We start from the raw sequence: 21365 nt of genomic DNA, 5'->3' as shown, positions 1-21365 counted from the left end.
ATAAGCTTCCAGGACCACAGAGAAAGGGTCATTTGAGGCTGCTTAATCAGGTAGAGATGATTCATTTGAGTAAACCTGTGCCATGACCTTTCATGAGTCTCTGAGCTCAGACAGGATGTCAAATTTTTATGAAGAGGAGAGGTGCAATCAATTAGTGCTTATGATGACCTTTTAATAAGTAAATGATTGAGGCAGACACTCATTCTGAACAGAATAAGAAATTGGATTGGTATGTGTCTAAGGCTGCCTGGGGAAGGTGGTGAAATCCGCCTCCACGCTTGATCTATCACCCCAGCCAAAAAGATAACCTCAAAGGAAGTTGAAGCCAGGTGAGGGTCAGCATCTTCTCCAAGGCAACTAGTGAAGGGACAAGGGGACAGAGCCTCCAGGTTCAGGCTGGGCATCAGGAAGATTTCATCACATGAAGAGCTGTCAAGAACTGGAAGGGGCTGCCCAGTGGGGTGGTGGTGCCACCATGCCTGGAGGTGTGCAAGAAACAGCTGGACATGACATTCAGTGCTGTGGTTAATTGAAAAGGTCATCACCTTGTCAGCCGGTCAAAGGTTGGACTCGATGACCTCTGAGGTCTTTTCCAGCCTGAATGATCCTGTGCATACATACCCACACACATGCTGGGACAGACACGGAACACGGGGGCGCAGAACGGGTGAAACCCGCAGAGGTTTGTGTGCCCCACGAGGATCCAAGGATCGGTCACACCGCTGGATGCGGGAGCGCTGTTCCCGCGGGAGCCGCAGACGAGCCCCCCCGGCAGCGGGAGGAGGAGGAGGAGGAGGAGGAGGAGGAGGAGCGGGGGGTTTCCGCGGAGCCGCTGCCGAGCCCGGCACCGCAACAGGTGCGGCGGCGGCGGCCCCCGGCCGAGAGCAGCCGCCAAGCGCGGCCGGCGGGACACGGGGCGAGCAGGGGCGAAGCGGCACCTGCCGCGCATAAAAGTGATGGAGCGGCGGGGCGGCGGCGGCGGCGGGCGCCATGCGGGGCGGCGGGGGCGCGGCGGGCGCGGGGCCGGCGCGGGGCGCGGGGCGGCGGCGGCGGGCGCGGGGCGGCGGCGGGCGGCGGGCGGCGGCCAACGCGCGGGAGCGGGACCGCACGCACAGCGTCAACACGGCCTTCGGCGCCCTCCGCCGGCTCATCCCCACCCGCCCGGCCGACCGCCGCCTCTCCAAGGTGGAGACGCTGCGCCTGGCGGCCAGCTACATCTCGCACCTGGCCAACGTGCTGCTGCTGCAGCAGCGCCGGCAGGGCGAGGCGGTGGATGCCGAGCAGCCCTGCCCGCAGCCGTGCCCGCAGCCGTGCCCGCAGCCTTGTCCACAGCCCTGCCCGCAGCCCTGTCCGCAGCCCGCTCAGCCCCCGCAGGCCTGCTCGCCGCCAGGTGCCTCCGCGCCTCGCTCCATCTGCACCTTCTGCCTCAGCGACCAGCGGCAGAGGGTAAGGGCCGGCTTCCCAGCGCCTCTCTGGGAGCTCTCTGCTGGGGAGGTTGTTGGTGTCCCCCGCGGGTATGGGATTGAACCGGCCAAAGGGGTCAGTGCTGTCCTTGGTGCCTCCTAACCTGTGTTTTTATCCATCGAACAGCACCGAGAAAGAGAGAAACCATCACCTGCTCCAGCCGTAACCGGACTCTGAACAGGCTGAGGTCTCGCACCACTCCTGCTCTGACTGTACCACTGCTCTGGGTAACATCGCCTCACTCGTGCTGCATGTTTACATTTAGATAGCACAGTCCTAAAAGAGTTACTTTTTAAGCCTATGCACTTTGTTTCATATTGTGAGGGTTTTTTTCAGGGTGTTTTGCAAGTGAAATTCACTGCCTCGGTTGCACCTGGCGCTGCAGCTATTTTAGCGCGAGAAATGTTAAACCTCAGCAGCCAAGCCCTGATCCTGATGCCTCCCAAACCTGTGTCGCATGATGAAACTTGAACTTCCAAACACACAGTGTCCCCTGTCAGGGGAAGCTGCCATGAACACGCCGTGCCCTACGCCTCCAGCCCAGCCCGGGCTGCACGCAGCGCTGCCGCCCACCCCTGCAGCTGCACACCAGATCTTGGGGACACGGGCTGATGCCGACAGCTGACATGCTTGAGAGGTCTCACCGATGCTGGGATATTATTTTGAGGTGTTCACAGAAAGTTGGAAAAACTTCCAGTGAAAGGAAGCAGCACCGTTGGCTGCGCACAGGCACAGAGCACAGAGGCACGGGACGTAGCCAGCACAGGAGAGGAAAGGGGAGAAGTGCAGTGTAAGCGATGCTCCTTTCTTATTAACACTGTGAGTCCTGCCAGTCCTTTAAATAGCACGGGATATTCCTAAATCTGCCTGGCAAGGAGGGTTTCCCAAGGGCTTTTACCCATCACACAGGTCTTTCCATAATTGTGCCCTGTAAATCACTGAGGTTGTTTATCTCCCCTCCGTTTACTAACTTGTATATTTTTTTTCAGAAGTAACTCCAAAAGGCAATTAAGCATATTCTGTTTTCAGATTTGGACATTAGTGAAGCAGCAGGCTAAAATCTTAAACCCCAGTAATGCTGGATTCTAAGAAACACGGAGGTTAATTTTGCAATGTTTTTTATAGCTATTCATAATATAATTAATTAGGCTTTAACTTGTTACTTTGGGAGGCACTCTGCACTCTTTGAGAGCCTGGTGACTACCACTCCAAGAATTGCTGCAAGCAGAACTTGTCTCCTTTTCCCTCCCCTGCTGCCATGTGTGCTCCTGGCCAGCCTTGCTGCTCTGGCCAAACGTGAGGGCTAAGAAGCAGCACTGTGGTGTTCACTTTCTTTTCTGTACAGAGTTGTCTCTTCTTGCCCTACATAAGTGCAAAGAAAATTCTGGCAGTTGTTACAAAGAACTTGGCAAGAGAAAGGTCGTGGTGGACTCCTGTACAACTTCACCTTTTTAGTTTCCCTTCTCCCATGCCCAATACACAGTGGCCACTTTTTCTGTAGCACGAGGAAAAATCTGCTGTACCTACAGAAATGCAATAAGCTCTTCCTTTGAATTCTGACAAAGAAAAATATCCAAGCAAAGCCCCAGCAATTCCACATCACGTCAGCCTCTTTGGTTATTAAAAGCCATGGGCTGTATTTTCCTGGATTGAGAGGAGATTTTTGCTTTTAGAAGGTTTCTATCATTAATCTTTTTTAAATGAGGAACTTTCAATTGCTGCCAGATCATGGTCTGTGTTTGCTTTGGCACTGATTTGCGAAGCTGGAACTCTTTACAGCTTTGTATAAAATGTGGTGGTGTGGTGTTGGCCTCTGTGTGTCGGTGTAGAGTTCTACAAACATATCTTCCTGGGTTTTTTTAATCAATTTGAAAAAAGTTGTCTTTTAAAAAGTTATTTGCTCTACAATTAAAGCTGATCTTATAGTTAGGCCCTACATTCTTGTGAACACATTAAACCAAAGTATCTGACCTCCTTATAGACAATTAACACTAATTTATTCATTTAGCTGTATCATTTCATACTATACCTAAAATGACAAAACATAATTCAGTTTCAAACAATTTTAGGAAAATTTTTCATTGAGTATGCTCTGAATTTCGGAATTCGTAAGAAAGAAAATAAAATTATTTATTTCAGGTTTTCAAAATGCTGTGATTTTATTGCAGTTTTAAGAGGTTTTACTGTAGCCTTGGCAAATGAAGTATATTTGGATTTAATGAGATATCTTTATACTTAGTTATTAAAAGAAATAAGTACAAAATATGAAGTCCATTTCTGTACCAAAGTAAGAGCTGAAATTTCATAACTCGAAACTCTCCTGGAATAATTTCTACAATCCTACAGGAATTTGGTGTTTTCCCTTTAAAAGGGATTTTATCTCCCTGGTTTTGTAAAGGGTTTATACAAAATGCTTTTCAATGACAAAAGCAGGAGCAGCCCCTAAGAACTTGGCCTTCTCTCCTGTTTAATGAAGCTCAGTGTAACACAGAATTCTTCTCTCTTTACTCAGGATAAACTGTTGAATTCAACCGGGCTCAAAGATTTTCTCAGGGTTTCAATTACTAAATAATACAGGAGTTTCAGCAACATTGATTGATCGTGGCAGAAATTAGACCCCAGAGCACTGTGGCCCAAATATTTATGGTATAGACAGATAATGTCTATGCAAAGCAATTATAACCATGATTTCTCTGAGGAATGTTTGTGTATGTGTAACTGTGTGTATTTAAATGAGGAAAATTGGGGACAAATCCTTCACTTTGCCAAAATTTATTTGTAATGTAAAACTTTTTTAACCTCAGGAGCAAAAAAAAAAAATTAAAATCGAGCTGTTACTCTGTAATGGGTTTTCTATAAATCAAGGGAAAAAGAATTTAATTTCTGGAGACACAGATGAACTGAGAGCTCAGATTGCACATAAAAAGAGCTCATCATCATTCAATGTTTTACTGAGTTTTTACTGTATGAGCTTGTGTGTCTTATCAGTCCTACTTTTTTAATCACGGAGAAGGGTTATTCATGGCATGCACAAATATACAAGTCAAAATCTTGAAGGTGAGAGCAAGTACCTTATTTGGTGGTGAGGCGTTGCAATAATGTGAGTTGTTCCAGAGGTGCCAAACCACCTCTAGAGTTCTGCAGATCTTGGGGGTTTGACTTATTTGTGAGTGCATTCTGTTCTCTGTGTATGAACAGAGGCATGCCTGATGCCAATCCCAGCTTTGTTTTTCTGTAAACACTTGGCTATTCAATTTACATGATGCATGAATAAAGTAGAAACAGTGAGATATACACCATTTGGTCTCAGATCCTATTAAATTATTGTTAAAATAATCCAAGCATGGTACTTTGTATAAATCATTTAACTTAGCCTGCTTTTATACATCACTGTATAAAAACAGCACCTAGCAAAGTGAATAAATCATGTTGTTTGATTTTACTGGTTAAGTTTAAAGAAGCATTTGAACATAGTTCTTGGTTATTTATGAATTAATCATAATGTAAGTCAAAGTAGTTTCATATGTTAGTTTCTATTTTCACTTCTGTTCTACAAAACAGAAGTTCCCTTTCATGGAAAATCTGCTTCTTTACAAAAATCTGTATTTGTTTGCAAAATGTGATTATATTTGCTAAAATAAACAGTATTTTTGCTACTAATTTAAACAACAAACTGCAAACATTAAGATGGAAGTTCTCTTCTATAGCCATCTCAAGATATAAGTATTTAATGGTTTTCTTTACCTTTTTCAAATCTATCTCTCCAAGATTTCAGCAGCATACTGACATGTGTATGAATGCACCATGTGTGTGCATTGGCAGGAGAGAAGGGAAGTGGGTGGAAAACTTGGGAAAATGAAAAGTGAGCTCCTCTGCTCAGGGCCTGTGCAATATCCAAAGTGCCAAGCACAGGAGGAGATGGAGGGAGGGAAAGGGTGGGGGAAAAGGGAGGGAGAAGAAAGGAAAAGGTTGATTCATCAGTGGAAGATCATCAGGGCAGACAAGCAAAAGAGCCCAGAGTGGGAGCAGCCCCTGCTGTGTTTCTGTGCTTTGGCCTGCTGCACTGTGAGACTGCTGACACTTCATTGAGAGACTATCACCAAAATTTATGTCTAACCTAAACTGACTGCCTAAACAACACCTTCAAAAAAAGAGAATGATGTCTTGATTAGTAGTAAGAGCTACTGGATAATACAAGCTGAGAGAATGAATTTATATAAAATTAGCTAAAATAGACAGCGTGCTACAAAGGCAAGAGATCTGGGAGATCTCTTACACCAGGAAACCTTTGAAAGTTGAAGAAAAACGGTTCTAACAAATCAATGTGAGGAGTGTGGGGGAAGAAAAGAAAATTATTACTGAGATAAAAAATACTGTAGAGTTTCATGAAAGCTTAGGTGGAAAAGTGACATTTCTTAATAGTGAGAAGAACTAAACTGGCTGCTGTGGAAGTATTTCTTTAAAAACCTTCTCAAAATTTGAATATACATTCATATCCAGGCAGCCCAGGTTGTTATTTCAAGTGAAATCCTTTAGCTGCTACAACATGATACGAAGTTTTAGAAACCTTGAAGATTCATCCCACTTTTGACAATGTACAGCAAGGAGCACAGGCTTCCTCAGAAGAGGAAGGGGAAAGAGAAGGCATGGATAAATAAAGAAGAGTAACCAGTAGCCTTCCAGTACCATGGAGAGTATTCCTTGTGGTGCCAAGAAATGTCCCTATTTGCAAGGATTTGACATCTTGATACAAGTAAACTCTGGTGCACCAAAGAAAGTGATCCCTGTTTTGGTGAAAGGTAAAATGTAACAAACTACTTAAGACAAAAGTTGCTTTAGAAAGGCCTTATCTACTCTCTTTCATTTACAGCATTCACATCACAGAAGTGTTGTGAGGTTTTAATTAAACATTTGGAAATTGCTATGTGTTCTTCCCAAGGAGAAGCCAATACAAATAAGACAATTACACTGAAATGGGTGATGGAACAAGGAAGTGATAAAAGTAATTCCACTTGTTATGGCATCTCTCTCCAACATCTTATTGTGTTTCCTTCACATTATTAAAATAAGCCCTACTTTCCAAGCATATGTATGCAGATCATTTTTAAATGCAAAGATTGCAGAAACAGGTAATTCTTTCAATAAGACAGTGGAGCTTGGTGGGAAGGGTAGGCATCTGTCAGGCCCAGATAAGATCAGACAGCTGTGCTCTATCCTGAAAGGGTTCCGTGAAGCTCACTTTTCCTAGGGAAATAACATCTTTGGTATGAAAAGCAGCAAAATGAAGTCTCCAAACAGATAAGTAGAGAAAACACAAACTCTCAGAGCTCATTTTAATCTAGAATACCAACTCTGTATAAGTGAAAAGATGCAGGACGAGAGGAGGATAACACCTTTACCAAACAGTAAAAAATAAAGGGCAGGAGGATCATTTCACTCTATAGTCTCAAATTAATCCTTTTTATTAGACACAAAGGTGACTTTAGCAACAATAATCACTGCAGAGAGCCACTGGGACAGTGAGAGGGTTGGAACACAGGACACCCAGGACAGGCTGTGGGAAGAGGGGTGGTTAAAACAGAGGCAAGAAAACCAAGAAGGTGGAAATCCAACAGCAGTGTCACAACAGCTACACGGGATGGTAGAGCCAGACTTCCTCAAGGGACACACAATGACAACACAAGCAGAAAAAATCACAAGTTGCAATAATTTTGTCTTTATTTTCTTTTACTTAAGGAAGAAAGCTTCTCACCCCAAGCATGGTCAAGGACAGGAGCAGGTCATCCAGGGAGGATGTGGAAGCCTCTTCCTTGGAGAGCCTCAGAACTTGACAGAGTGAGGGCCCAGTTGGGTCTAACTTTGAAGTCAGCCTTGCTTTGAAAATGGAATATGTATGGAATAACTCAAAAAGTCCTTTGCAATCTAATTTTTCCTGTGATTTTATGAAATTATGAGCTCTGGAAAGAAAGTTTGTAGAATAGAATAAAAAGAAAAGTGCAAGGATTTCACAGGAAAAACCCACACTATTGGTCAGTGCCAGGATCTATTGTGCCAGACAAGATGAGGGGCATCCAGGTATGCATATCAAAGGGATTCCTGGAAAAACAGGAAATCAACAGGCCTATAAAGGGAATTTCCAAAACCAGAAACAATGAGAGGCAGGGGTCTGTTTCTATCAGAAGGACCTCTCAGGTCTGAATTAGTAAAGAGTTTTTAACTACTTGTTTGGATGATGGTTAAATTTAACAGGTGACAACTTTGGAGGGCTGATTAAAATCATAGAAAAATTAAACAAGAAATGTTCTTAAAAAGATGCATTTTAATGAAGAAATGTTGGTAGTGCCACAGCTGGCAGGAATAATGCACCACACAAACATATGATAGCAAATGACAAGCAGAAAATTATTTTTGAGGTGTTGCATATCACAGACATATGAAAGCAAACCCCATACTGGATGCAAACTTCACCAAGACCCCTTTTGGCAATAATTTCTATTATTATTAGAATGTCCCTGAATTTTGTCTGAAGCATCTGGCTGGGTGGAAAATCTGTTAAAAGTTGTAACTTAGAAGAATATTACAAGTAGAGAAGTACATAGTCTTAACTACTGTGTCTGTGCAAATGAAGTGATGGAGAGGGACCTGAGAGGATTGTGAATGCCAAACCAGGTAACAGTGAGAGAGGATATCTGTATCTTATTAACAAATAAATGTCTCCCAAAGACACCAGCAGCAATATAAAAGGAAGTTATGAGACACTGAAGTTTTCGAGGGTAACATTTAAAGTACCTGTGGTGCTGCTGGTGATTGAAGCCTGAGAATATGCTAAACACATGCATATACAACAATTAGACTATCAGAAATGCACAATAGAAGTTTTAGCATCGTGGTAAGAGGTATAACAAAGTGATTCAAGATTCATCCATGGGAAACAGGCTCCAGGCTGCAGGGAGCAAGGTCCTATTGTGTGTTGTTTTGTTACCACCGCAACCGATTATTTTTATTTGCCACACTGCTCAAAGAAAACCTGAGTGGAAAAGACGGGCTTTAATAACAGGTGCTGTCAAAGATAACAGCATTAGTGAGAGTTTCTGGCTGATGTAAGAGGCAGTTTCTGGAACGCTCAGTATCTACAGCAGTGTGAAACACCAACCCTGGAGCAGCCAAGCATAGGTCAGGCCCTCTGGAGCATGGGCAGTGGCCAACAAGAGAGACCCAAAGAGGAACGGCCAACAGCCGCAACCCACAACATTCCTGCGCTGCACAGGACAGAGCTGAAACCAGCCAGAAGCAGGAGGAAAAGCAAAGACCACTTTTCTGCTAGATAAAACAATGGTAGTGCTTATTTTAGGCTCTGCAATGAGATGGAGCAGAAACTGAATGTACGCTCTGGGGAGCCTCTGCATTCCAGCAAATGCCGCAGCGTTGCCGCGTCCTCCATCCCACCAGACAATCCTTTGGCAGCTGTCACCAATGTGCTGCAAATGAGCAGATCTTCTCTGTAGGAATTGTTTCTCTCTGCCTTCTTGGCGTGTTTGCCTCTCCTCAAGTGGACCAGCTTTCCCCAGGATGGGAAATACACAGGGAAAACTATTTGAAATATCACTACTGGTAGGAAAACACCGCTGCTCTTGAAATTTTTTAATTAAGATGGTTAAACCGCTTAATTAAAACTATTTAAAAGGCCTATTCTCATTTCCATTAGGGACTTCAGAGATCTTATGGCCTCAAAGAGTACAAAGAGGTCCAAAGGTCTCCGTAATGTAAATAAGTGTTAGTGGATTTATTTTCACTGGCATTATTTATAGTTAGTGATCTTCTCATGTTAGCTTAATTATCATCTGATTCTAAAAGGCTAATAATTTCACTCCATTACCCTCCAGATCTGCTTCTCTTTCACAAGGAGTTTAACAGATGCCAAAAATTAAAAAAAAAAAAAATAAAAAGAAAGATTAAGAGTCAAAGCAATGCAGAAAATCAAAGCTGTTAAAAGACAATTGCTGAACCAGTGATTCAGAATTTGTTGCTCACCACCTCCATCTGCTGAAAGTTTCAGCAGAAACAGATCAAATCTTGTAGGCACCACTGCTTCTGGACTGAGAAAACAGCTCCAAATATATCAGCAGCAGTTTCAAAGAATGCATTAGACAGTTGGTTCTGGTGGGCAAGGCTCTGGTTCCTTTTGCCAGCTCTGCTAGTCCCTCACTCTGCCACAGGCAAAGTCAAAAGCTTCTGAAACTGTACAGTTGGGAATTGCTGGAACTTACCTCTCAATATCCAAACTCATCTGATTTTCAGCAAGATTTGAGTCCTTGAAAATGAAACTAAGGCTTTATGGGGAAAAATTTGCTAGGATTCAGATGCTGAATAAAAATCACAATGAGTACAAAGATCAACATCTACACACGCACAAACCCCATTCCGTGCATGTGCTTCCAGATCAACCATTACCTGAACTGACCAGTGTGGAAAGGAGCAGGAACAGAGGGACCATCTTTGTGTATTCCAAATTGAGAAAATTATCAAAATAATGCAGCATAATTTGAAGGGGTGGACATCAGCTGAGAAGTGATGAACAGAGTATTCACTACCAGCTTACTTCCACAAAGACACAGAGTATGTGTGAACCATCCATGCTCCATCCCTGCTGAACAAGACCAGGCATGCACAGGGAGGAGGAGGTGGGAAAGATGCTCTGCTCTGTGTGTTTGCTCCTTTTTCCACTCCCAAGACATAGAATCAAAATGCACATTTCAGTAACTTAGCTGAAAACAGCACATTCTGCAATTTCCACTGAGCAAGTCCCCATTGCACAACTGCTGTTCCACAACCAAATGTCAGCAGAGCAGCTGAGCCACACACAGGCCTGGGAGGGAAAGGGAGATCTCAGAAGCCTGGAAGAAAAAGGGAAATCACAGTGCTGACCAAGGAAAATAATAAAAACCCCTTCTGTTAGGCTACCTGATGGCATATAGTACATGGTTTGAGCTTCCTTGTGAATCCCTGTCAAGTCAACTACCGAGCAGAACTGGAATATTACTGCAGATAATGTCCCAGTCCCAATCTTTCTTCAGGATTGGTACTCCATTATACTCCCACTTTAGGCAGAAATGAAACCTACAGCCCACTTTGCCTCAATATGTAAGGATAGGTTTCTAATAACTCTGTGTCACCTTGGAAAATTAAAATAGTACCTCTTGTTCTGATTGTATATGAAAGTATAGCTAAAACAAATTTCATGGCACTGATTAAGTGTCGTGTTCACTAAACTTTCCAATCCCATTATGGATCTTTCTATATTGGTGTTAGCAGAGGCTGCATGGTGAGTAAGAAAAATCAGATTTCAGGTGCTCACAAGCATGACAAATAGGCACTGAAGTGGCCTTGAGCGCTGTGATGTAGTAACAGAGAGGAAATTGAAGCATTCAATATTCTGAGGTGCCTGAGCCCACTGCAGATGGCTCTTGGATAGTTGTTGGTAATCTAGAAAAAGAAATCATCTGGTTTTGTGAGGGCTTGTTGTTTGTTTTGCTTTGACACTGCCAAAATAAATAATTTTAATTCAGGCAGCATAATATGAGTAACAATAATACACAAACTAACTTGCAGCTCTTACTTTAGGAGCTCATCTCTAAATGAAATCAATGCAAGATTTACTAAGTCCTTCATACAGTAACAAATCTACACTTCCAGAAGGCTACTGTACATTTCTGTGTTAATTAGGAGCTTTGTGGAATTTAATTCAAGGTTGCTGACAGAAAGGCTTGTGATGAGGAGTATTTTAAACCCATGACTGACAGTAACAGCAGTGTTGCAGTCTATTGCCTTAGTAGGACTATGTGTTCTGCCCATCTTCATATCCCACCATTTCATTAAGTAACTCATAATAACTTAATAGGTCATGAAAAAAATATATTTCTGTATGCTAATCTTTGTATAATTCTGCATTTTATAATTGGATGTATAATTAAAATGCAGAAATTGAATTATATGCTTTCATTTTGGGGCCTGTTTCTATCTGGCAAGTAGACCTGTGGAAAGAGATGGATTCATAGTTGAATAGATGATCTGAAAATATTTATATATTATATAATCCATTTAGACATTCACTTTCAGTGAATGAAGACAATACCAGCAGGTATCTAATAATTAGGAGTCATTGTATACATTAGTGCATGCATAAAGATAAATTTTAATCTGTTATATCGCTCTGAAATTATCATAGTTTAATATTTTTCAATTAAGAGCTTCACTGTTTTAGATTTTCATATATAAGGAGGTGCTGCAATTCTGAAATAAATTTTAATATTAAAAAAGTCACAAAATAATAGAATAGTGATATTTCCTCTTTAGATTGTCAGGCACAGCAATTGTGAGTTCCAGCAAAAAAATTCTGATTTGTTAACGCAAACCTCCCTGATCTTCCAACAAAAACAATTCTGTATCTTCGAATAAACTTAACTCAGATTAGCTTGTAGGTTTAAACAAACATGTAGAACAGAGATCAGAGTAACAAATTGGCTATTACTCAGTAATATGCACAGGTGTGACCCTGCAAAGGTCAACAGCCAGGCACTGTGTTCAAGTGTGGAAAGTTAAAAATAGCCTGTGCAAGAGTAGTTTATATAAATTGGTGATGTACAGTAGCCTTTGAAGGCAAGTAAGAGTGAAAAAATATATTTAATTACCTAAAATTTAATTGACCTGTACAGGAGAAAAATATGAAATATGAACAATCCAGCAGCTTTATGAAAGAAATGAAGTGGTACTTTATAAGACTATTAGAATTCCTATTGATTTTGTGAATAATCGTGTCCTTGATTATTTTATCTCTCTCTCCACACATCCAGCCATTGCCTGCAAATGAAATTTAATTATTGTTTAGACAGAATCTGAACACATCCTCAAGCAAAATAGTACAACCAGCAATGGCACAACAATTTGACAGCTCCCTACAGCAGTACACAGAATCCATCCAGAATTGGATTGTGTCCCAGCGTGCTGCAAAACTACACTTTGCTGCCTCTCCTTGTGCTATCAGACAAAGCCAAGGCAGCCAAAGGATGAAATGGGGTAGCTGTTGGTGGAATTCCTGTTTCTCCCTCAAAGCCACCGCTCACATACTCACAGTGCCTTAGGAGCAAGCCCAATTCCCTGCTGGTGGCCTCTCCTTCAGAAGCACAGAGGGAGGAGGGGCTGTGTCCCTCCTCAGTGAGGAAGAACTGAATTACCTGCCAGAAGGAAAGCAGCACATGCAGGATCAGAGGTTTGGTAGCAACCAGGACACCCCAACATCACAGGGCTTGTGCAATGCAGGTCACAGCACCCAGCTGATGTTTCACACTGCCTGAGGACTCAGGCTGGTAGCACAGCACCAGTTATGTCAAGATTAGGCTCAAAGTGGGAAAATCCATTTAATTTTGAGATGTTCTCCATGCCTCCTTTCAGAAGAAGAGTTCTTACAAATGCAGCAAACACTGTGCCCAGCCATGACATTTCTGTAAAGGTTGCAGGACTACAAACAAGAGCTGGACTCAGTAGCTGCCTGTCATCTATGCCAGCTCTGGATGCCAGCATAGAAGAATGATTTAAAATTGCATGATGTGGTACATTTAAAATGTACATCAAAAACCTGAATTTATACAGGCTGGATTCAGCCCTAATTTTATAAGTACATCATGTCACATTTTCCAGGCAGCTTAACCTTTTGAAACTACTACCTATTAGTGGGCCAAAACCATCTTTTAGCTTTAGAAGGGGTTTAAATTCAAAATATACTTGGCACTTCTGTTTCAAGTAAAGATTAAAAGCTGGTGGAAACTGGTGGAAAAGAGTCTCACACTGAGCTAAACCCACCCCAGAATGGTGTTATAAATATGCAGAGGCTATGGGGAATAAAAACAAAAAAGACCTTTCTTTCAGCAAAGAAGTCTGCTTCCTTCTCAGGATCAAATATGATCCAAGAGAAAATGGTGAAAACTATAAAAAATTACACAGAATGAGAGCCTGCAGCAAAATTTAGAAATATTCTTCAGTAATATGTAAAAGAACAAAGAAATAAGCATCAATTTATAGTTCTAGATTGACACCCAAGTTAATCTCTGAATACTCACCAAGATGACCATACTCAAGGTCTGAGTAAAGACATTGAACTGCAATGAGACTGAGGAATAGATATTACTGAACCCAAAGGGAAAGTAAAGCTTGATGTTCTCAATTCCAACATGTTTAAAGTCACCATTAATAAAGTCTGATAGCATGATTTCTCCAGCAAACCTAATTCAGGCTCAAAAAGAGAAAACACACTATGTGTGTTTTAAAAGGTTGAATGGAGTCACTTGGGAACTACAAATTCATGAGTATGACCTCAGTAGTTTGTGAGTCTTTAGAACACACCCTGAAAGCTTTGATTTAATGCAGATATAATGCAGGTAAATGGAGATAAAAAGGATGGTCCTGCACAGTGACCAGAAGAGCTTTTACTTGTACATTTTCTCAAGAGAGAAAATACAAAGGGAAAAAAAAATGAAAAAGAAGAAAAAAGGAAACCAGAACAAGGCTCTAGCCATATTTGTAGGCAAATGAGCATATGCAAGTGGAAGCCTGAGCCCTGGTGTTTTCTGTAATATTCCATGTGCAGCTGTGAATGCTTGCACTAATGCCAGTTAATCTGCAGAGCCATGGGCTGAGGGAAGGCAGTGCTGGCCACAGTACTGGAGTCATCTACTACTCTTCAAACACTGAAACCCAATCCTTCACATCCTCCTGGGCTCCACCAGGAGGGAGCAGATGGAGCCTCGCTAAGCTGCTCATTCAAACACAAATGCATAATAAGGCAGTAAACATGAGGGGCTTGACACAATACCAAAGCAGAGCAACAACAAGAGTTTTGCTAAACGTGCTTCTCACTTAAACCTTTCTCTCATGCTTCCAGTAGAGTGAGAGTTCATGGCTTAAACCAGGACTAGCAGCATACAATTAAATCTGAGTAAACAGATTTATACTGTTTATATTAACAAACAATTAAAACTAAAGAAAAGACTTTTTGCAATGGCGCAGTCTGACTCCCCTTTTATGTGATGTACCAATTTCAAGCACCTCTGCAACTTTTTGCTTACATCCTTGCAATTAAGGCTCATCCCTGACATCCTGCACTAAGAGGATGCCTTTCAGCTTCCTTTTGTTTTTTTGGGGTTTTTTTTTGTTTTTTTGTTTTGTTTTGTTTTGTTTTGTTTTGCTTGGGGTTTTTTTTTGTTTGTTTGTTTGTTTGTTTGGGGGTTTTTTTTGTTTTTTGTTTTTGGGGTTTTTTTTTTGAAAGGTCTGACAATTTTCACTTTCATTCCTCCTCGAGGTGTAATATGGAATTTTTTTTCTCTTTCTAGCTGTCAAAGTTTACAGAACAAATAAAATGAGGATGAAAAGTTCTTCTTGCTCAGCTTTTTAATTTAAAGGTTTTTTTATTTTAATTTTCTTTCTTTCTTTTTTAACTCATTGAAATCTTAGGGTCAGTAGTAAATGTGCCATTCAAGTATCTATTTTTCCTGAAACCATGGCAGAAAACATCCATCCCTTTGGGATAAACAAGCTGAAAAGAGACTTTCTTCTGTTCTCTTTCCCATGACTGAGGTGAAATTGCTTGCACCACTGGATATAACTTCATTTTAAAAGAGTTTTCTTAATAAATGAAAAGTAGGATTCAGACTACACAGAAAGATAGACTGGACAGAAAAGCATAAGGGATCCAAAAGAAGAATACACCTCAAAAGAGTTTTCTCCTACTTTCTGGATATCTTATCCTAATTCTGACATCCTTCCTCCTCACAAAGCAATTCTGACTGCAACCTTTCCAAACCATCTCTTTCAAGCTGAGGAACATTTTCACACCATTTTGTGATCTGATGCATTCCAGCCACTCACATGTGACCTTACTGGTTTGTCAGGATGCATTCCTGTCTCATTTTATAATATCTTGATGATAATATTTGTTGCAATACAGTTGAGCAAAGAAGAGAATGTGAAAACAAAGTCTTGATTCTGAATTCCCTGACCAATCTTGTCATTCAAATAGAAATAAAGAGTATGGAATAAATCCAAAGAGGAGAAAGAGAACACAGTTTTCTGTGCTTATTCAAAGGATAATGATGTCCTAGGGGAGACAATAAAAGAAAATGAAATTGTACAAAGAACACCTCCAGTACATCTGTAAACCTTGTAGGAAAACATAACAACAAAATCAATAATAAAAAACTATTTGTGAAGATGCTAAATAAAGCAAACTAGGAACAAGACCTCTGAAATGCATATATTGTAAACTGAGTTCTAATACTTCAAAACAATTATTCCTAATCCAGGCTGAGATTCAATAAGGATATTTACCCAGTGCTTACCTCTTCTTTTGTGCAACCTGACTTCCTATAAATGTTTAGGGAAAGAGGAACACAGCTAAGCTCTTCAGCACACTGCACACCATGTACTGTTCTGCTCAAAACAATGCCTGCATTTGCCCAAAAGTTGTGTGAGTGTTTCGGGAAGATCATCCATGTGCTGGTTTGTTCTGCATGGAGGGTTCCTCCTGTCAAACCTTGTTGATTTTTATGTAAGAGGAACAGGAAAATGAAAGTGCAGAATACCAGAGTCTCATGCTGCACTGTTTCTAAATATACTGGGTACACAAAGTCCAGCAGCATCCCAAAAACAACCTTTTGCAGCAGGTATAATAGTGTATTTTATAGATTCTCCTAATTTAAAAGGGATAATCAGATTTTCATCTGATTATACCATCTCTTTGTGCTGAAACTAAGCACAATCAAAACAGTCTAAATGGATTTTGGAAAGAGTGGGATAAAGTCACTGAGTGAACTGGAGCAATGCTTGAGAGAATGCCAGAAAGGAATCTACAGGTTTGCTGTAAAATACATGCATTAAAAAGAAAAGAAATCAACAAATCAACCAGAATACACACATACTTCTAGACCAATACTTCAGCACATAAAACAACTTAAGTTCATTAATAATCACAATACACTCCTCTCAGTTTTAAGAGACAAGTTCCTAAATACTTATGCAGTGCTTTGAACTCTGAAAATCTTTTAATTGAAAGAGACCTGCACACTTCAGCAGTACTTAAATGTCTTCAGGTAATCCAAAATTCATCTGAAAGTTCAAAGAGATTAATTTATAGAGTATTGGCATTTCAAATGACCAACTCTTAACCTGTCAAATGATATATCTTAAAAGCTGCAGCAAAAAATCTCTTTTTAGAACTTTGGTCTGGTCATGCATTGCAGTTTATCAATAGCAGTAAAGCTTGGCAAACAGAGGCTGTGGTTGAAGTTCATGTCAATATAGCACAAGGTCCAGGAAAGACTTGCTGTCTCACTAAAAGCTTTTCTAAAGATTTAACTAGAAAAATGTTAATGCTATTGTAAGATTTCTCTGCACTGCACCCACATTCACCCTGCAAGAGCTTCCCACACGTTGTCACAGATATTAAACATAAATGTAAGTAATGAATATAAAACAAAAAGTCCTTTTGCACTACTACAATAAGCACAGCATTTATATTTCAGGAACTGCTGAATGATAACAATCATAACTCTGAAATTATTTACTGTGAAATTTGGGCCACTAAAAAAATTCTAAATATGCAAGTCTCAAGTACAGGGAAAGTTCAAGGAGAAAAACCCTTAGTTCTTATTCTTGCATCATATATTATAAATTTAAAATTAGCTGTATCCAAGTCTTAGAACATTTAATAATTACATTTCCATCTTCTATTTTTCCCTTGAGGTGTGCTTCATTACACAGGTGCACAACTGAGTAGGGATGCTCTGACTGACCTCTCCATTCTCTTAAAAGTCCAAGATGAATTCCCACTTACTATAAATGATCAAAGTTTTATGGACTAATGACAGTTTAAAATACTTTTTTTCCCCCACTTTTACTGCAGTCCTGTCATTAAGACTAACAATCTAAAGTAGCTAAGAGAATGAGTAAGCAAGATGATTTACACAGATGATAGTGCAATGGTAAGAAGTGGGGAAAGTTCCTTTCAGATTTTTTTTGTAGCTGACGCATTAAAAAGATTTACACCAAGGTCTTTAAGTGAAAAGAGAGCATTGCCAAAGAGGTCTGGCAAGCTCTTCTATCAATAAAATACTCTGCCCCATAAATTTAACCAAACTTTCAGCTTAAAACCTGATTAGCACTACAAAGAGCTTGCCTTGGTACCAGAGTTACCAGCCCAGTATCCAAAGGGTCTGATAAAAGCCAGACAAGATAGCAACACTTCTACAAAATTTTCACCACCATGGCATCTCTCATACTTTTTATTTTCCCATGATGCCACATACAAAAGCTGAGGAAATAAGCATGAGAAAGCACAGGCTCTAATACAGAACAAAGTCATATTGAAATTACTTAGGGCTGGGCACAGCAGTAAAAGCTTGTAAGTTTGTCTGCCTGGCTGATCTGTACTTCTAGAGCCAGACTTACAAGAATCATGGCATAGGGTTCAACTTCTTTCAGAATGTTCTTCAGTAAGAGGTCAATTTAGAACAAGCTTGTATCTTTTTCATAATCCAACTCCTACTATTTCTGTTCATCAGAAATAGCCTGAATCACATCTGAGTTTAGGTGTAGGGCAGGTTCAGATCAAGGCTTAATTTTATGACTGTACCAGTATATGCATTTGACATTTGAAAGCAGCAGTATTTGATACAGTGCTCAACGAAATTTCAAGACAAAATCACAGAAAGAAAACATGAGGCTTGCTGTTGCTCAGTATAACAGAACATTATTTGTTTGGTGCTAAAAATGGGCTTAAGGTTGTAAGCCATGACTGTTTTGACAGTCCTTGCTTCCAGATCAGCTGTTCCTGACATTTCCATCAACTATCAACTTGGATTGCAGCCCATCCAGATCTAGAAAACAGGTGCCATCCACTTTTGGACTTCACCCAAAAAGAGTAGGGAAGATACTCATATGTCCTCACCCTCACCCTGAAAGTCTGAATAAAGTGATAAACTTTATATATAGGGAACTCCAACAGTCAGATCCTGGCAGGAAGAAAAGCAAGGGGCCAAAGGGTGGATAAGCAAAAGGGTCTTTTTATGTCCCAGCAGTGCAGGCATCTCTGCTGAGGGCAGCAGGCTGCCCTCATCAAGACATCTCTGAGCCAAATTCTTTAACCCCCAAACAGATACAAACAAATACATAGAAATCCACTCAGATGGAAGCCAGTTTTGCCTACTGACCAGTCCACACATCCTATGCAATTCTACTCTGAAACTGAATCAGGACACAGCCTTGGATAACTGGTCCATCACAGTAGTGCTGAGTTTCTATGGGAAAGTTTGATATCATTCAGGAGTTGTTGTGCTCCTTCAGCCAAACAAGGGTGGAAGAGAAAGCCACCAAAAAGGGAGGAACCTTCCATAACCAACACCTTTCCCAGCTCACTGCTGTGATTTGGCAGTCTACAGGCAGCCAGAAGCGTCAGGAATTTAAACAATTCTGGTTACACAAATGTTACAAACCTTGCTGGCAGCTTTTAAAAACACAGAAGGAGGCAGATGCCATTCCTATTCCTGCTCAGCCATTCCTCAACCAAACTTTGAGCACTTGCAGGTCCAATTTCCAATTCTCCAACTTTCACCCAAGTCTCAGACTACATACTGGACACTATCAACACCCAGTTGTAAAGTAGTGTCACAAAATCCAGGTATTAGCATGGTAAAATAACACCAAAATTTAATAGGGAGCCAACATGCATCAAAGGAAGGTCAGCCTACACGTCTTATTCCTAATCTTTTGCCTGCATCAAAGAATTTACTCCTCTATCCAACCACAGATATTATCTATGGTTCTCTAAAATACAGTCAGTATTTGTAATGGTATTCTGATTGAGATAAGGAAAAAAACACTGAAGGTTACTCATGAAAGTTCTTGCCAGTGTTCCTCATTGGTCAGAATTATAAGTTTTAGCAAATAAATTCACTATTTCAAATTATAGGAGAATCTGTGCCATCATTGCATGTATTCATTCAAAAACATACATTCACATGTGCATAGGCAGCTCCAAAAATGGATATGTCCTAAACAAGAAACAGGACAGAATGTGACCTTCATGGCAACAAATTTTCAACTAAACACAGAGATTTTAGGCTGTTTTAGGAAAATGCTTGTTTCACATTCACCAGTTTGGAGAGGGATTCCTCTTCTGCAAATGCAACTACATCAGCTGTCCAGTGGCAGATGGCAGGAGTGATCATAAACAGGATGATTTTACTTTCTGGTCAACATCCACTTGTCAGGATTTTTATATAGGTTCATTTTTCATTGAAATGAAGGAAGAGCTGCATGTATTTTTTCATTCACATACAAAATATTTAGGAAAAAATAGCAGGAAGCTCTCATAGAAACACAGCATCTTCCCTCCCACTCCCTGCTTTAGCATCTTGTACAGCAGCCTGGGAAACCAAAACAGGTCATGCATTACAAACCAGTTTTCAGAACAATTCATTAAAAGCACTGAAGAGTGCTTGTTGCTTTCATGTTCTCCCCAGATGATGTGTTGACTGCATATCATATTTGCAAGCCCTCATTCCTTGCAGACCTGCTCCCAAGAGAGAGTTAAAAGTGGGAAGACACATTACTCATCCAAGTATGAGAAGTTAAAATCGTTCAGAGGGGATTACAAATGTCATTTTTCCCACTGAATCTCTTCCACACTAAGTCCTGTTGACTGCACACATTCTCACAACCATCCCCTTTGAACAATTGTAGAATCTCAATCTCAAGTATCTTCCTTTAGGGAAATGCAGAATATTTCTCTTGTTTTCAGTGCGTTGGGAAAGACATGAAACTCAGTCATAAAGAATTTGTTTCTTCTCACCCATATTTTTATTCCCATGTGAACTATAACTTTTACATCCTGCATATACAGGAGTTGTGATTTATAGCACTTGTTTCACCCGCTTTCACTGTAGTTTTTTTTACCTCCAAACAATTTGTTTTGTTTTGTTTTGCTGGACTTTGTATTTCAATGACTGGGTTTTCTCCTGCAATGTATGAATTTAAAGAAGTTATGGAGTTCTGAGACACTGTTGAAGAGGCCTGCTGTCAGTAGATGGCAGCATGTGGCTGCTTAGCACACAGACTGCCAAAATTCTTACAGGGGAAACAAACTCCCAGGCAGAAACAGCTGGGTCTTTGTAAACCCCTACCCCTATATATCTTTCCCAGCAAAATACTGCAGTCATGTCTCTTACAAAATCCTTCAGGGCCTGAGTCAAACTGTGAAGCTTTTCCTTGATTCTGGGTTTGGTGTTTGGTTGAGAATTTTTTTTTCCAAACAAAAGCACAGCAGAAATTAAAAGATTTCTGTAAAGCAGAGATAATCTAGACAAGGTCTCTTGGTACAGATACTCAGAAAGGTTTGTAAAGGTTTGGAATTCCAGCCCTGTATCTGAAGTTCAAGACATCATTTCTAGCAACAAAACCAATTCTTGTGTCCCTGCTTCTTCACAGTTCTTGACTACACAGAGTACTTTCCTCTATCAAACAATACACACACACATATATAATATTTTCTCTCTTTCCTACCTGTATAAAATGATGCAGCAGTGTATCCAGGAGTATACACCTAACAAAATTTAAAATAATGAATTCCAAAATTTCACTCCTCTCTCAGCTGGTTTTCATATGATAATTTAAATGGAAACAATTCCCAAGTTAGTATGTACATATTTCATTCATTCTAAATTCCTAATTCTTTACATTCCCAAAACCAAAATGGGCTTGAGAAAATGTACACAGCTATTTGCACTTGCAATCTACAGTTTGCTTCTCTGAGTAAGTAATTGTATTAAATGCTGTGGGCAGCATAAAAAAAAGTGTAT

At 40.6% G+C, this 21365-nt stretch overlaps 1 protein-coding gene across 1 annotated transcript; it reads left to right on the top strand.

Moving 5' to 3' along the window:
- Positions 1-990: 990 nt before the first annotated feature.
- LOC136558820 (basic helix-loop-helix transcription factor scleraxis-like) lies at positions 991-5124 on the top strand. The gene is made up of 3 exons (XM_066553545.1): positions 991-1348; positions 1391-1446; positions 1591-5124. Exons 1-3 carry the CDS (start codon positions 991-993, stop codon positions 1639-1641), a joined length of 465 nt encoding a protein of 154 aa, XP_066409642.1. The 3' UTR covers positions 1642-5124.
- Positions 5125-21365: the final 16241 nt, after the last annotated feature.

This window comes from Molothrus aeneus, chromosome 7 (genome assembly GCF_037042795.1).
Source record: "Molothrus aeneus isolate 106 chromosome 7, BPBGC_Maene_1.0, whole genome shotgun sequence".
NCBI classification, from domain to species: domain Eukaryota; kingdom Metazoa; phylum Chordata; class Aves; order Passeriformes; family Icteridae; genus Molothrus; species Molothrus aeneus.
This window is presented reverse-complemented; position numbering and strand designations above follow the sequence as displayed.